Consider the following 13,997-nt stretch of genomic DNA (forward strand, 5'->3'; position numbering starts at 1 on the left):
AAGGTAATGAAAAGCAAGAATCTGAAACCAAGATTACTATATCTAGCAAGGCTATCATTCAAAAACAGATGGTGAAATAAAGAGCTTTCCAGAAAAAAAAAGGCTAAAGGAGTCTATCACCACCAAACCAGCACTACAAAAAATGCTAAAGGGAATGCTGTAATGAGAAGAGAGAGAGAGAGAGAGAGAGAGAGAGAGAGAGAGAGGCGCATACAGAATTAAAATAGCAAATAAGTAAGTACCTATCCTATCTAATAAAAGAGAAACATGCAAATTGACCGTACCTCCGCTATGCCCACAAGCCACGCCCACCAGTCAATCAGGAGCGATTATGCAAATTAACCCAACAAATATGGTGGCAGCCAGGAGCTGGAGCCAGCTGGAGGCTTGGGTTGCCCCCAGTGAGGGAGGAAGCCAAGCTTCCCGCCCACCCTGGCCGGCCCTGGCCTCCGCTCAAGGCTACAAAGTTTCAATTATGGAAGATAAATAAATCCCAGATACCAGGGCCTCCGCTTAGGTTGCGGGGGTGTAGTGGGCTGCAAACCACCACAGGCCCCTCACCCAGGCTGCCCCACGCCCCAAGGTAACCCGCACCCTGATCTGAGACACCCTTCAGGGCAAACCAGCCAGCCCCCACCTGTGCACCAGGCCTCTATCCTATCTAATAAAAGAGTAATATGCAAATTTGCCATCACTCCAACACACAAGATGGCTGCCCCCATGTGATCAAAGATGGCTGCCCCCATGTGGAAACAAGATGGCCACCACAAGATGGCCAGCAGGGGAGGGCAGTTGGGAGGGACCAGGCCTGCAAGGGAGGGCAGTTGGGGGTGATCAAGCCTGCAGGGGAGGGCAGTTAGGGGTGACTAGGCCGGCAGAGGAGGAAAGTTGGGGGCGACCGGGCCGGCAGGGAAGGGCAGTTGGGGGGGACCCAGGCCTGCAGGGGAGAGCAGTTGTGGGGGGACAGGGTTGGCAGGGGAGGGCAGTTGGGGGCAACCAGGCCTGCAGGGGAGGGCAGTTAGGGGTGACCAGGCCTGCCAGGGAGGGCAGTTAGGGGCAATGAGGCTGGCAGGGGAGTGGTTAGGGGTGATCAGGCTGGCAGGCAGAAGTGGTTAGGGGCAATCAGGAAGGCAGGCAGGCAAGCAGTTGGGAGCCAGCAGTCCTGGATTGTGAGAGGGATGTCTGACTGCCCGTTTAGGCCCGATGCTATCGGGATCAGGCCTAAACGGGCAGTCGGACATCCCTCGAGGGGTCCCAGATTGGAGAGGGTGCAGATTGGGCTGAGGGACACACTCCCCCCTTGCACGAATTTCATGCACTGGGCCTCTAGTTAATAATAACCTTAAATGTAGCCCTAACTGGTTTGGCACAGTGGATAGAGCGTCGGCCTGCGGAGTGAAGGGTCCCAGATTAGATTCCAGTCAAAGGCATGTACCTTGGTTGGGGGCACATCCAAGGGGGTGTGCAGGAGGCAGCTGACTGATGTTTCTCTCTCATCGATGTTCCTAATTCTCTATCCCTCTCCTTTCCTCTCTGTAAAAAAAAAAAATCAATCAAATATATTTTTAAAAAAACCTCAAATATAAATGGATTAAATGCTCCAATCAAAAGAAATAGGATAGTTGAATAGATACATAAACTCGACCCAACTATATGCTGTCTACCAGCGACTCACCTCATAACAAAAGACACACAGGATGAGAGTGAAGGGATGGAATATTTTCCAGGCAAATGGAAATGAAAAAAAAAAAGCTGGGAAGCAATACTCATATCTGACAAAATAGACTTCAAAATGAAGGTCATCACAAGAGACAATAAAGGTCACTACATAATACTAAAGGGATCAATCCAACAAGAGGACATAACCCTGGTACACATATATGCACCCAACGTAAGAGCACCTAAATATATAAAAAAACTTCTAGAGGACTTTAAGGGAGAGATCAACAACAATACAGTCATAGTAGGGCACTTTAACATCCTGCTGACTTCAATGAATAGATCTTCCAGACAAAAAGTAACCAGGAATTAGTGACTCTAAATGACATACTGGATCAGATGGATTTAATTGATATTTATAGAACATTTCACCCCAAATTGGTAGAATATACATTCTTCTCAAGTGCACATGGTTCATTCACAAAGACAGACCACATGTTAGGACAAAATCAAGTCTCTACAAGTTCAAGAAGATTGAAATAATATCAAGCATCTTCTCAGATCACAATGGAATGAAATTAGAAATCAGCTACAGTAAAAACACTCAAAAATATTCAAACACATGGAGGCTAAATTGCATGTTATTAAACAACTAGAGGCCCAGTGCATGGGTTTGTGTACCGGTGGGGTCCCTCAGCCTGGCCTGTGCCTTCGTGCAATCTGGAACCCCTTGGGGGATGTTGGACTGCCGGTTTTGGCCCAATCCCCACAGGCAGGTGATGCAGGGGGCGGGACTGGAACTAGATTTCTTATTGGCCGTGCAATTAGTGAAGGGTGTAGCACATCACAGTGGGTAAGGAATGTGACTGGGCTTCCCATTGGCTGGGCTATGGGGTAGAGCTAGATGTCTATTGGCTGCTCAGATTGTGAGGGTGTGGCCTCACTTTCATTGGTATCTGATGCCATGTCGCTGTTGGCAGCCCTTGGTGCAGCCAGTGGGGATCAGACCGAAACGGGCAGTCCGACATCCCCTGAGGGATGCAGTAGTGCAAGAAATGGAAGGGGGCCAGGGAGGAGCCTGAGCCCAGGCTGGGTGCCACAATGCTCCTGCTCATCCTGGCCCTGCTGTGCCTGCTGCCACCGCCACTCAGTAGCACTGCCACAGAGGCGGGAGAGGTTCGCGCCACCGCAGCTACATTTGCCAGCCATGAGCTCAGCGTCTGGTGCCCGTCGGTCAGCTGAGCAGTGCTCCCGCTGTGGGAGCGCACTGACCACCAGGGGGCAGCTCCTGCATTAAGCGTTTGCCCCCTGGTGGTCAGTGCGTGTCATAGCGACTGGTCAACCGGTCATTCGGTCACTTAGGCATATATACATATACATATATATATATATATATATACACACACACACATACATACATACATACATATATATATGTGTGTGTGTGTGTGTATATATATATATATATATACATATATATATATATATATATATATGATGGGTTAACAATGAGATCAAGAAAGAAAGAAATAACTTCCAGGAAACTAATGAAAGTGAACACACAGCAACTCCAAATCTCTGGGACCCAGTAAAAGCAGTTCTGAGAGGGAATTTCATAGCACTACAGGTCTACCTCAAAAAATAAGAAAAAACAATAATAAACCATTTAACCCTACAACTTAAAGAAGTAGAAAGAGAACAACAAGAAAAGCCCACAGTAAGTAAAAGGGAGGGAATATTAAAATTAGAGCAGAAATAATTGACATAGAAACTAATATATATATATATCAATGAATCCAAGAGCTGGTTCTTTGAAAAGATAAACAAGATTGATGAACCACTAGCCAGACTCATCAAGAAACAAAGAGAGCCAAAACCGGTTTGGCTCAGTGGATAGAGCGTCGGCCTGCGGACTCAAGGGTCCCAGGTTCGATTCTGGTCAAGGGCATGTACCTTGGTTGCGGGCACATCCCCAGTAGGAGGTGTGCAGGAGGCAGCTGATCAATATTTCTCTCTCATCGATGTTTCTAACTCTCTATCCCTCTCCCTTCCTCTCTGTAAAAAATCAATAAAATATATTAAAAAAAAAAAAGAAACAAAGAGAGAGGACCCAAATAAATAAATCAGAAATGAAAGCAGTGAAGTAACAACTAATACCACAAAAATACAAAGGATTGTAAGCATATACTACAAACAACTATATGCCAACAAGCTGGACAATGTGAATGAAATGGACAAATGCTTAGAAAAGTACAATCTCCCAAAACTGAATCAGGAAGAATCAGAAAACCTGAATAGGCCAATAACAACTGATGAAATAGAAGCAGTTATCAAAAAACTCCCAGCAAACAAAAGCTCTGGTCCAGATGACTTCACAGGGGAATTTTACCAAACATTCAAAGAAGAACTAACACCTATACTAAGCAAACTATTCCAAATAATTCAAGAAGAAGGAACACTTCCAAGCTCTTTTTATGAAGCCAGCATTATCCTAATTCCAAAAACCAGATAAAGACACTGCAAAGAAAGAAAATTATAGGCCAATATCCCTGATGAACATAAGATACTAAAATCCTCAACAAAATATTAGTGAATCAGATCCAGCAATATATTACAAAGATCAGACACAAGGATCAAGTGGGATTTATTCCAGGGATGCAAGGCTGGTACAATATTTGCAAATCAATAAATGTTATACATAACATAAACAAATTGAAAGATGAAAACCACATGATCATATCAATAGATGTAGAAAAAGCACTGGACAAAATCCAGCACCCTTTTTTGATAAAAGCTCTCACTGAAGTGGAACAGAGGGATCATACCTCAACATAAAAGCCTATATGACAAACCTACAGCCAACATCATACTCAATGGGCAAAAACTAAAACCATTTCCCCAAGAACAGGAACAAGGCAGGTCCGCTTTCATCACTCTTATTCAACACTAGAGTCCCCATGGACAAAATTTGTATAAGAATAGGCCTTCCTTCCCCTGGCTGCTGGCACCAGCTTCCCTCTGGCACCTGGGACCCAGGCTTCCCTCTGGCACCTGGGACCTGGGTTTTGCTCCAGCCATCGGCAGGCACCTAGGACTCGGGTTTCCCTCACAGCCCCAACTTCATTTGGAAGGACGTCTGATCTAATTAGCATATTATGCTTTTATTAATATAGATAATACTGGAAATCCTAGCTACAGCGGTCAGACAAGAAGAAACAAAAGACATTCAAATAGAAAGGAGGAAGTAAAACTCTCCTTTTTCGCAGACGACATGGAATTGTACATAGAAAACCCTAAAGACTCCACTGAAAAACTACTAGATTTAATGAATTTGGCAATGTAGCAGGATACATAATCAGCACCCAGAAATCAATGGCTTTTTTATACACTGATAATGAACTCTAAGAAAAAGAAAGTAAACAAACAATCCCATTTATCATTGCAACAAAAAAATTAAGATACTTAGGAATGAACTTAACCAAGGAGGTAAAATACTTGTATTCAGAAAACTACAGGATGTTGAAAAAGAGATAGAGGAAGATATAAACAAGTGGAAAATATACTGTGTTCATGGATTGGTAGAATCAGTATCATTAAAATGTTCATACTACCCAAAGCAATCTACAGATTCAATGCAATCCCTATTAAAATACAACAACATATCTCACAGATTTATGTGGAACCAAAAATGACCTGAAATAGCTGCAGCAATCTTGAGAAAAAAGAACAAAGTTGGAGGAATCACAAAACAAGATATCAAGCTATACTACAAAGCCACTGTAATCAAAACAGCTTCGTACTAGCACAAGAACAGGAATATAGATCAATGGAACCAAACAGAACCCAGAAATTGCCCCAATACATTAGGCTAAATTAATATTTGGCAAAGGAGGCAAGAACATTCAATTGAGTCAAGACAGTCTCTTCAACAAATGGTGTTGGGAAAATTGGACAGATACATGCAAAAAAAAAAAGAAAAAGAAAAAGAAACTGGACCACCAACTTATACCATACACAAGAATAAACTAAAAGTGGATAAAAGATTTAAATGTAAGTTGTGAAACCATAAAAAACCTAGAAGAAACCATAGGCAGCAAAATCTTAGACATCTCTCATAGCAATATGTTTATGTATACATCTTCTAGAGCAAAGGAAGTTAAGGAGAAAATAAATAAATGGGACTACATCAAAATAAAAAGCTTCTGCACAGCAAAAGAAACCATCAACAAAACAAAAAAGGGCCCACTGTATGGGAGAACATATTTGGCAATGATACCGCTGATAAAGGATTAATATCCCAAATATATTAAAACTCAGACAACTTAACAAAAGGAAGACAAACAATCTAATTTAAAAAATGGGCAAAGGACCTAAATAGACACTTCTACAAAGGAGACATACAGATGGCCAAGAGACTTATGAAGAAATGCTCAAAGTCACTGGTCATCAGAGAGATGCAAATTAAAACAACAATGAGGTATCACCTCACACCTGTCAGAATGACTACCATCAACAAATCAACAAATGACAAGTGCTGGCGAGGATGTGGAGAAAAGAGAACCCTAGTACACTGCTGGTGCAGCCATTATGGAAAACAGTATGGAGTTTCCTCAAAAAATTAAATATGGAACTGCCATTTGACCCAGTGATCCCATTTCTAGGAATATATCCTAAGAAACACAAAACACCAATCTGAAAGAATGTATGCACCCCTATGTTCATAGCAGCACAATTTACAATAGCTAAGATCTGTAAACAGCCCAAGTGCCCATCAGGAGATGAGTGGATAAAAAGAGGTGTGGTACATTATACCATTGAATACTATGCAGCAGTAAAAAAAGAAGAATCTCTTACCTTTTGAGACAGCATGGAGGGAGAGTATCATGCTAAATTAAATAAGCCAGTCAAAGAAAGACAAGTATCACATGATCTCACTCATATGTGGTATCTAATGAACAAAATAAACTGATGAAGGGAGAGGATCCAGAGACACAGAAGCTTGAATAGACTATGGAATCTCAGAGGGAAAGTGGGGGAGGGTGGGTGGATGGGTGGGAAGTGATCAATCAAAGAATTTGTATCCTATATAATAAAGAGGTAATATGCAAATTGACTATCACTCCAACACACAAGGTGGCTGCCCCCATGTGGTCAAAATTGGCCTCCCCCATGTGGACACAAAATGGCCACAAGATGGCTGACAGGGGAGGGCAGTTGTGGGAGATCAGGCCAGCAGGGGAGGGCAGTTGGGAGGGACCAGGCCTGCAAGGGAGGGCAGTTAGGGGTGACCAGGCTTGCAGGGGAGGACAGTTGGGGGGGACCAGGCCTGCAGGGGAGGGCAGTTGGGGCAATGGGGATGGCAGGGGAGCAGTTAAGTATTGATCAGGCTGGCAGGGGAGTGGTTAGGGGGTGATCAGGCTGCCAGGCAGAAGAGATTAGGGGCAATCAGGTAGGCAGGCAGGCGAGCAGTTGGGAGCCAGCAGTCCTGGATTGTGAGAGGGATCCCAGATTGGAGAGGGTGCAGGCTGGGCTGAGGGACACAACCCCCCATGCACGAATTTCATGCACCACGCCTCTACTGCATGCATATATATATATATGCATAAACCATGGACACAGACAATAGGGTGGTGAAGGCCTGGGGCGTGGTGGGGGGGCGGGCAAGTGCAGGATAGAAGTCAATAGGGGAATAAGGGGGACATATGTAATACTTTCAAAAATAAAGATTAGCCGAAACCGGTTTGGCTCAGTGGATAGAGCGTCAGCCTGCGGACTGGGGGGTCCCGGGTTCGATTCCGGTCAGGGGCACATACCTTGGTTGCGGGCACATCCCCAGTGGGGGGTGTGCAGGAGGCAGCTGATCGATGTTTCTCTCTCGTTGATGTTTCTAACTCTCTATCCCTCTCCCTTCCTCTCTGTGAAAAATCAATAAAATATATTAAAAAAAAAAAAAAAAAAAAAAAAATAAAGATTAAAAAATACAAGAAAAAAATTTATAAACAAAGAGGAGAGTGCCTTATTTAAAGAACACTGGCTTTAACTATATGTGGAACATTTTCCAAAGTTGGAGAAATTTAATTTATCAACAACATTGGAAGAGAAAAGGCAGTGGAATTATTTCTTCTTTGGGATGAGAGAAAATTCCTGCCAAAACAGAATTCCATACCCAGTGAAAATCCTATCTAATAAAATAGTAATATGCAAATTAACCACCACTCTGCCACACCCACAAAGCCACGCCCACTAACCAATCAGGAGCAAGTATTCAAATTAACCCCAACCAAGATGGCTGCAGCCACGAAGAGAGCAGGAGGGAGGTATGGGTTTTCCCAGCAATGGAGGAAGCCAAGCTTTCCACACACCCTGGCCAGCCCAGGCCTCCGCTAAAGGCTACAACGTTTCAATGATAGAAGATAAATAAATCCCAACAAAAATGACAGCAGCCACAGAGCTGGAGAGAGCAGGAGGCTAGGATTGCCCCTGGTGATGGAGGAAGCCAAGCTTTCTGCACACCCTGGCCAGCCAAGGCCTCCGCTTAAGGCTACAAAGTTTCAATTATAGGAGATAAATAAATCCCAACAGAAATGGCTGCCGCCACTTAGGGAGCAGAAGGCTTGGCTCTGCTCCAGGCTACAAAGTTTCAATTGTAGAAGATAAATAAATCCCAGATACCAGGGCCTCTGCTTGGGTCGCCAGGGGGTGTGGCTGGCCTGCAAACCACCACAGGACCCCACCCAGGCCGCCCCACGCCCCAAGGGAACCCCCACCCTGATCTGGGACACCCTTCAGGGCAAACCAGCTGGCCCCCACCTGTGCACCAGGCCTCTATCCTATCTAATAAAAGAGTAATATGCAGATTGACCATCACTCCAACACACAAGATGGCTGCCCCCATGTGGTCAAAGATCCTTCCCCCATGTGGACACAAGATGGCCACCACAAGATGGCCTGCAGGGGAGGGCAGTTGTGGGCGATCAGGCCAGCAGGGGAGGGCAGTTGGGAGGGACCAGGCCTGCAGGGGAGGGCAGTTGGGGGCGATCAAGCCTGCAGGGGAGGGCAGTTAGGGGTGATCAGGCCGGCAGAGGAAGGAAGCTGGGGGCAAACAGGCTGGCAGGGGAGCAGTTAGACATCAATTAGGCTGGCAGGGGAGTGGTTAGGGGGTGATCAGGCTGGCAGGCAGAAGCGGTTAGGGGCAATCAGGAAGGCAGGCAGGCGAGCAGTTGGGAGCCAGCAGTCCTGGATTGTGAGAGGGATGTCTGACTGCTTGTTTAGGCCCGATCCCGGTGGACATCCGGGTAGTTGGACATCCCTCGAGGGGTCCCAGATTGGAGAGGGTGCAAGCTGGGCTGAGGGACACCCCCCCCCCATGCACGAATTTCATGCACCGGGCCTCTAGTATCATATAAGAATGAAGAATGTAGAACAAAGACATTTTCATGTGGTTCAAAACTGAGAATTTGTCAGCAGACAATCATGAAAGAAAATTTTAAGGGCGTTGTTCAGATAGAGAAGAAATGATTCTAGATGAAAATAATGATATTGGCAGATTATTCAGGAGGGCGGTGGCTAATGATTAAGTATTGAAAAGTTCCAAATCTGTCTAGCAAGTACCAATTAATAACATTTACTAACATTTATTAAGTGGGTCCTAACCGGTTTGGCTCAGTGGATAGAGCGTCGGCCTGCGGACTGAAGGGTCCCAGGTTCGATTCCGGTCAAGGGCATGTATCTTGGTTGTGGGCACATCCCCAGTAGGGTAGCATGCAGGAGGCAGCTGATCGATGTTTCTCTCTCATCGATGTTTCTAACTATCCTTCTCCCTTCCTCTCTGTAAAAAATCAATAAAATATATTAAAAAACAAAACAAAACATTTATTAAGTGGTCACGATTGCCTGGCATGGTTCTGGGAATTTTCACATTATTATTAATGTACAAAAAAGGCACAATAACTACATGAGACACTATTTTTATCCCAATTTGCAGAGGAGAAAACTGAAGCACAGAGAATGTAAATAATTCACCTAAATTCTCAAATCTAGTAAGTGGCAGAGTCAGGATTTGAACTAGGGCAGTCTGACTCCAGAGTCTGTCTGTCCTTAGCCACTATACATCCTTACATCTCAAAAGTTAATAGTAGAATTGCTGAATGAGATAAAGTGAGAAGCTGTTTTAAGAAAATAAGTATAGCCCTGTTTGATATGGCTCAGTTGGGTGGCCCGTGCACTGAAAGGTTTCTGGTTCTATTCCCAGTCAGGGTATATGCCCGGGTTATGGGCTCGTTCCAGTATAGGGGGTGTGCAGGAGGCAGCCAATTGATGCTTCTCATTGACGTTTCTCTCTCCTCCTCCCTTCCTCTCTCTTTAAAATCAATAAAAAACATATTAAAAAGAAGAAAATAAGTATTTGTTAAGGGATAAAGAGACTTGCAGGAGAAAGGATCCAAAGTACAGGTTAAAAGGCTGCCACTGTGAAAATGGGGACACAATGGGATGAAAATATGAGAGAAGAAGGAACAGAGAGGAATTAATGGGGGTAAGAACAAGGTTCCCTTGGGAGCTGATGCTGACAAGGTTTTTGTTCTTCATATCTCTGGTTTTATTTTCCTCAGTTTTTGGTAGGGCTTTGAGGGGAATTTCCTGACAAGATCTCAAGTTACTATTTGATAACTCATCCTCTGGGCTATTTCCAACTAGAGGCCTGGTGCACGAATTCGTACACGAGTGAAATCCCTTGGCCTGGCCGCCGATAGGGGCTATCTTGCCCAGTCCGGATCGGGGCCGGCTGGCCGAAGGGAGGGACCATGGGAGATGGACCAGCCATGGGAGGTTAGCTGTGGGAGCACACTGACCAACAAGGGGCAGATCCTGCGTTGAGCATCTGCCCCCTGGTGATCAGTGCAGGTCATAGCTACCAGCTGGTTGTCATAGTCGCTTAGGCTTTTATATATAGACTAGAGGCCCAGTGCATGAAATTCACCGGGAGGTGTGTGTCCCTCAGCCCAGCCTGCACCCTCTCCAATCTGGGACCCCTCGAGGGATGTCCGACTGCCCGTTTAGGCCCGATCCCGGTAGCATCGGACCTGAATGGGCAGTCGGACATCCCTCTCACAATCCAGGACTGCTGGCTCCCAACTGCTCGCCTGCCTGCCTTCCTGATTGCCCCTCACCGCTTCTGCCTGCCAGCCTGATCACCCCCTAACCACTCCCCTGCCAGTCTGATTGATGCCTAACTGCTCCCCTGCCAGCTTGATTGCCCCTAACTGCCCTCCCCTGCTGGCCAGGTCACCCCTAACTGCTCTCCCCTGCAGGCCTGGGTACCCCCCAATTGCCCTTCCCTGCAGGCCCGGTTGCCCCCAACTTCCCTCCTCTGCCAGCCTGGTCACCCCTAACTGCCCTCCCCTGCAGGCTTGATCGCCCCCAACTGCCCTCCCCTGCTGGTCATCTTGTGGCAGCCATCTTTGACCACATGGGGGCAGCCATCTTGTGTGTTGGAATGACAGTCAATTTGCATATTACTCTTTTATTAGATAGGATAGAGGCCTGGTACATGGGTGGGGGCCAGCTGGTTTGCCCTGAAGGGTGTCCTAAATCAGGGTGGGGGTTCCCTTGGGGCGTGGGGTAGCCTGGGTGAGGGTCCTGTGGTGGTTTGCAGGCCAGCTATGCCCCCGGTGACCCAAGCATAGGCCAGGGCCGGCTGGAAGCAGGTATCTGGGATTTATTTATCTTCTATAATTGAAACTTTGTAGCCTTGAGCAGAGGCCAGGGCTGGCCAGGGCAGGTGGGAAGCTAGCCTTCCTCCATCGCTGGGGGCAACCCAAGCCTCCGGCTGGCTCCAGCTCCGTGGCGGCCACCATATTTGTTGGGTTAACTTGCATACTTTCTCTGATTGGCTGGTGGGCGTAGCAGAGTGATGGTCAATTTGCATGTTTCTCTTTTATTAGTGTAGACTAGAGGCCCTGTGCATGAATTCGTGCACGGGTGGCTCATAAGGCCGGGCTGGCAGGGGGAAGAGGCTGCAGGCAGTTGGTCAGCTGGCCCCGCCCCCGATCGGGGTGTTGGGGGCTGATCGGCGGTGGGGCCAGTTGCGGGAAGGGGCTACGGGTGGTTGGCTGGCTGGCCTCGCCCCTGATCGAAGTTTTGGGGGCCAATCAGGGGCTCAGCTGCCCAGGGGGCGGGGGACTGATCACTGGGTTTGGCAGATGAAAAGCATCAGCAGGAGATCAGCAGGCAGGAGGAGACAGACTTCAGGGTATTTCTTATCCCTCTCCCTCCCTCCTTTACCCAAGAGTTCCGGAAGTAGCTTTAGTTGCTGCTAGCCAGGCCCTTCTCCATGATTTTAGCTCTCACAATCTTCCAGTGGCAGTGTTTCCTCCCTTTACCCGTCATAGCCACCAGTCATTCCGGTTGTTCTGGTCATTCCACCATTCCGGTCACTAGGCTTTTATATATATAGATGACCTCCCCCACTGGATTAACCCTTGCTCACCTGGGCACTTTGGTCCTGTTATATCATTTGCAATCATCCAGGGTTCTTTCCCTTGCTCCAATAAGGAGATGGTATCAGGCTTAGAAATGGAAAGTCCTGTTTATAGGAAGAGAAATGGGGAATGATCATTCTGTTCTAAAATTCAAACCTAGTCTCTTGGTCACCAAGGAGAGAGGCAATTACATAAAGGAAGGTGTGAAGGTTGTCCAAAGAATGGGAAGATGGAAGTGCCAATGGAATTATCCAATTCCACTTCCACAAAGCACAAAACAATTCCTTTGGGAACAGAGAGCAGAAATTCAGCTAGAAACTTGTAAGTGTCCCTAGATATTCACCCCAAAGAAACTAGAAATTCCAGAAGGCTAGTTGAAGTATTTGGAATTGATAATTATGGTACTTATTTTCTGTCCACCCTCCAATCTATTCCTTGCTGTTTCTGACCATGCTCTGTGCCCTAGACAGCTTACCTATAAAGGACGGAATTATAGTGGCCCTATCATTTTTCACTGGGTTTGGCAGATGGAAAGCATCAGCAGGAGATCAGCAGGCAGGAGGAGACAGACTTCAGGGTATTTCTTATCCCTCTCCCTCCCTCCTTTGACCCAAGAATTCTGGAAGTAGCTTTAGTTGCTGCTAGCCAGGCCCTTCTCCATGATTTTAGCTCTTACAATCTTCCAGTGGCAGTGTTTCCTCCCTTTACCCCTTCTGGCCAGAGGTGGTAACAGCCTCCCACTGTTGCAGTCCCTGGGAGCCTTGTTTCTGTCTGCCTGTGTATTTATTACACAACTAGAGGCCCAGTGCATCAAATTCATGCACTGGGGGAAGGGGCTCCCTCAGCCCGGCCTGCGCCCTCTTGCAGTCTGGGAGCCCTTGGGGGATGTCTGACTGATTCCCAAGCGGGTCTAAGCCGTCAGTCAGACATCCTTAGCGCTGCTGCGGAGGCAGGAGAGGCTCCTGCCACCACCACCATGCTTGCCAGATCAAGTTTCAAATTGCCCCAACTTTCTCAAAAATAATTTACTGTTGGTTTACTCAAATCAGGATTCAAACAGGATCCACAGATTGTGTTTACTTATAGGTTTCCTAAAGTTTCTCAAATCCCTAACAGTTCCCCGGCTTCTGGCTGAGCGGCGCTCTCACTGTGGGATCGAGTCGAAACTGGCCCTCCGACTTCCCCCGAGGGGTCCTGGATTGCGAGGGCGCAGGCCAGGCCGAAGGACCCCACCAGTGCATGATCTGGGCCGGGGAGAAACACAGGAGGTTGGACAGCTGGGGAGGGACCGTGGAAGAGATCCAGGGCACGTCTCACTCAGTCCCAACTGGCCGGACCCCAGCAGCAAGCTAACCTACTAGTCAGAGTGTCTGCCCCCTGGTCGTCATAGCACATCATCATAGCAACTGGTCAACCGGTCAACTATCTACCCCCTGGTGATCAGTGCACGTCATAGCAAGCAGTTGAGCGGCCTTAGCATATCATTAGCATATTACACTTTGATTGGTTGAACAGCCAACCAGTTGACTGGACACTTAGCATGTTAGGTTTTTATTATATAGGATACCCTTACCTAGTGAGACCAAGTTACCAAAGTTCTCCAAAGTCACATCCCTGTACAAGTTCCTCTGGGCAGGTTCCAGATACTTCCATTCTTCCTGAGAGAACTCTATTTCCACATCCCTGAATGTCACCAATCCCTGAAACATGCATTACTAGTAAATGAAAGGACTTTTTAATTTTTTCATTTATTACAAACATTTTCAAAATTACACAAAAGTATAGAGAATAGTGTAATGACCCCATAAATCCATCCCTCTGTTTGATCAATTAACAAGAGTTTGAAAATCTTGTTTCATC

The 13,997-nt window shown here is 46.6% G+C and overlaps 1 protein-coding gene across 1 annotated transcript in view; it reads right to left on the minus strand.

Moving 5' to 3' along the window:
* ZNF565 (zinc finger protein 565) overlaps window positions 1-13,997 on the minus strand; it is an 89,327-nt gene that overhangs the window by 15,391 nt on the left and 59,939 nt on the right. Inside the window, exons 3-4 of the mRNA XM_080643700.1 lie at window positions 13,711-13,837; window positions 12,146-12,241 (exon numbers count right to left, since the gene is read on the minus strand). Of these exons, the coding sequence (XP_080499826.1) occupies window positions 12,146-12,241; window positions 13,711-13,837 (223 nt within the window). The remainder of the gene's footprint in view (window positions 1-12,145; window positions 12,242-13,710; window positions 13,838-13,997) is intronic.

Source organism: Plecotus auritus, assembly GCF_963455305.1.
Source record: "Plecotus auritus genome assembly, chromosome: 10".
In the NCBI taxonomy this organism is placed as follows: Eukaryota; Metazoa; Chordata; class Mammalia; order Chiroptera; family Vespertilionidae; genus Plecotus; species Plecotus auritus.